The following is a 1,181-nucleotide window of genomic DNA, read 5'->3' on the forward strand; positions in this document are numbered from 1 at the left end:
AATCATAATAGTGGCTAACTCGGAGGTGTGAAACGGCCTATGAAGTTGAAGAAGAAAAATATGAATCCATTAGGTTACATTCAAAGGTGTCCAACTAAATGACATCTCTTGGTTTTAGGCAAATGGAAATGGGCAATCTTACTTGTTTTTTATGATAGCTGTATTTCTAAGTATGAATATTTTATCCTTCAACTAAGCATTGCTCTATATAGCTTTGATTTTAAAGTTTCAAATCAAATTTGGATGTCGAATCAGTTTAAGTTTTACTTTTGGTGTCACTCCAGAAACACTACAAAATTCTCTAGTTTTTAGACAAAATTAATATTCCCTAAAAGCAAAATGATGATAGACATCGACAACCCCGACATTCCCGATGAGGTCATCAACTACGTGGAGGAGCAGCGAGCTCGACATCGTGAATTTTCCAACGAGAAGGAGTTGCTCAAGGAGCGCATCAAGAGGGCGCAGGACATGCTGAAGCTGCTCGAGGGTCGGCCCAATGCACTTCCTTGCACCATTGCGTGTGGCAACATCTACCAGCAGAGCACCGTGCAACAGTTGAGGGAAGCCCTGGCTGCCAATCTATCGACCTCCATGGAGCAGTTCATCGAGGTACACCGAAACATCCTGGCCATACAGCGAGATCTCAGCCAGGACTACGAGACGATATGCGAGAACGCCAACAGGTCGGAGTATCCAAACTGGATGGCTTGAATGGAGTCTAGGAAGTGCTGTAATTTGGGCCCTTTCGACCATACAGTATTAGTGATCCTTTAATCGCTTTATAATCTCCTTGAAATCGGTGCGAGGGACGACTAAATCGTACAGTTGATACCTACCATTTCATTTGTAAATAAATATGAACCTAACTTTACAATTATTTATTTTCCACTCCTCTAAACTCAAGTTCTGCGATTAGATCTAGTAATGATTCCCAGGGAACTTGGGCACAGGAGTTCCAGCCAGTCACTGATCAAGATAGATGGAAATACCCAAAGACAATGGGTAGCCAAATGGCAGTTTTCAACTTGAGCGACAACTTGGATCATTAAAGGCATTAGTGTCAGCGGCAGAAGTCAGCGAGCCAAGCAACCGAAATAAATTTCAACCGAATTTTCACAGTTGAATTTCCCTATGAAGTGGAAAATGGGGGGCCAGGTGGGCAGCAGGGATCAGAGGTG

The 1,181-nt window shown here is 42.9% G+C and overlaps 1 protein-coding gene across 1 annotated transcript; it reads left to right on the forward strand.

Moving 5' to 3' along the window:
- The first annotated feature begins 236 nt into the window (after positions 1 to 236).
- On the forward strand, positions 237 to 877 carry LOC120448598. Its single transcript, XM_039630699.1, has one exon. It carries the CDS (start codon positions 340 to 342, stop codon positions 712 to 714), a length of 375 nt encoding a protein of 124 aa, XP_039486633.1. The 5' UTR covers positions 237 to 339; the 3' UTR covers positions 715 to 877.
- Positions 878 to 1,181: the final 304 nt, after the last annotated feature.

Source organism: Drosophila santomea, chromosome 3L (assembly GCF_016746245.2).
Source record: "Drosophila santomea strain STO CAGO 1482 chromosome 3L, Prin_Dsan_1.1, whole genome shotgun sequence".
Classification (NCBI taxonomy): domain Eukaryota; kingdom Metazoa; phylum Arthropoda; class Insecta; order Diptera; family Drosophilidae; genus Drosophila; species Drosophila santomea.

What these genes read in the sequence shown, in the direction of transcription:
- LOC120448598 (XM_039630699.1), top strand. Translation starts at nt 340, where the DNA reads ATGATGATAGACATCGACAACCCCGACATTCCCGATGAGGTCATCAAC.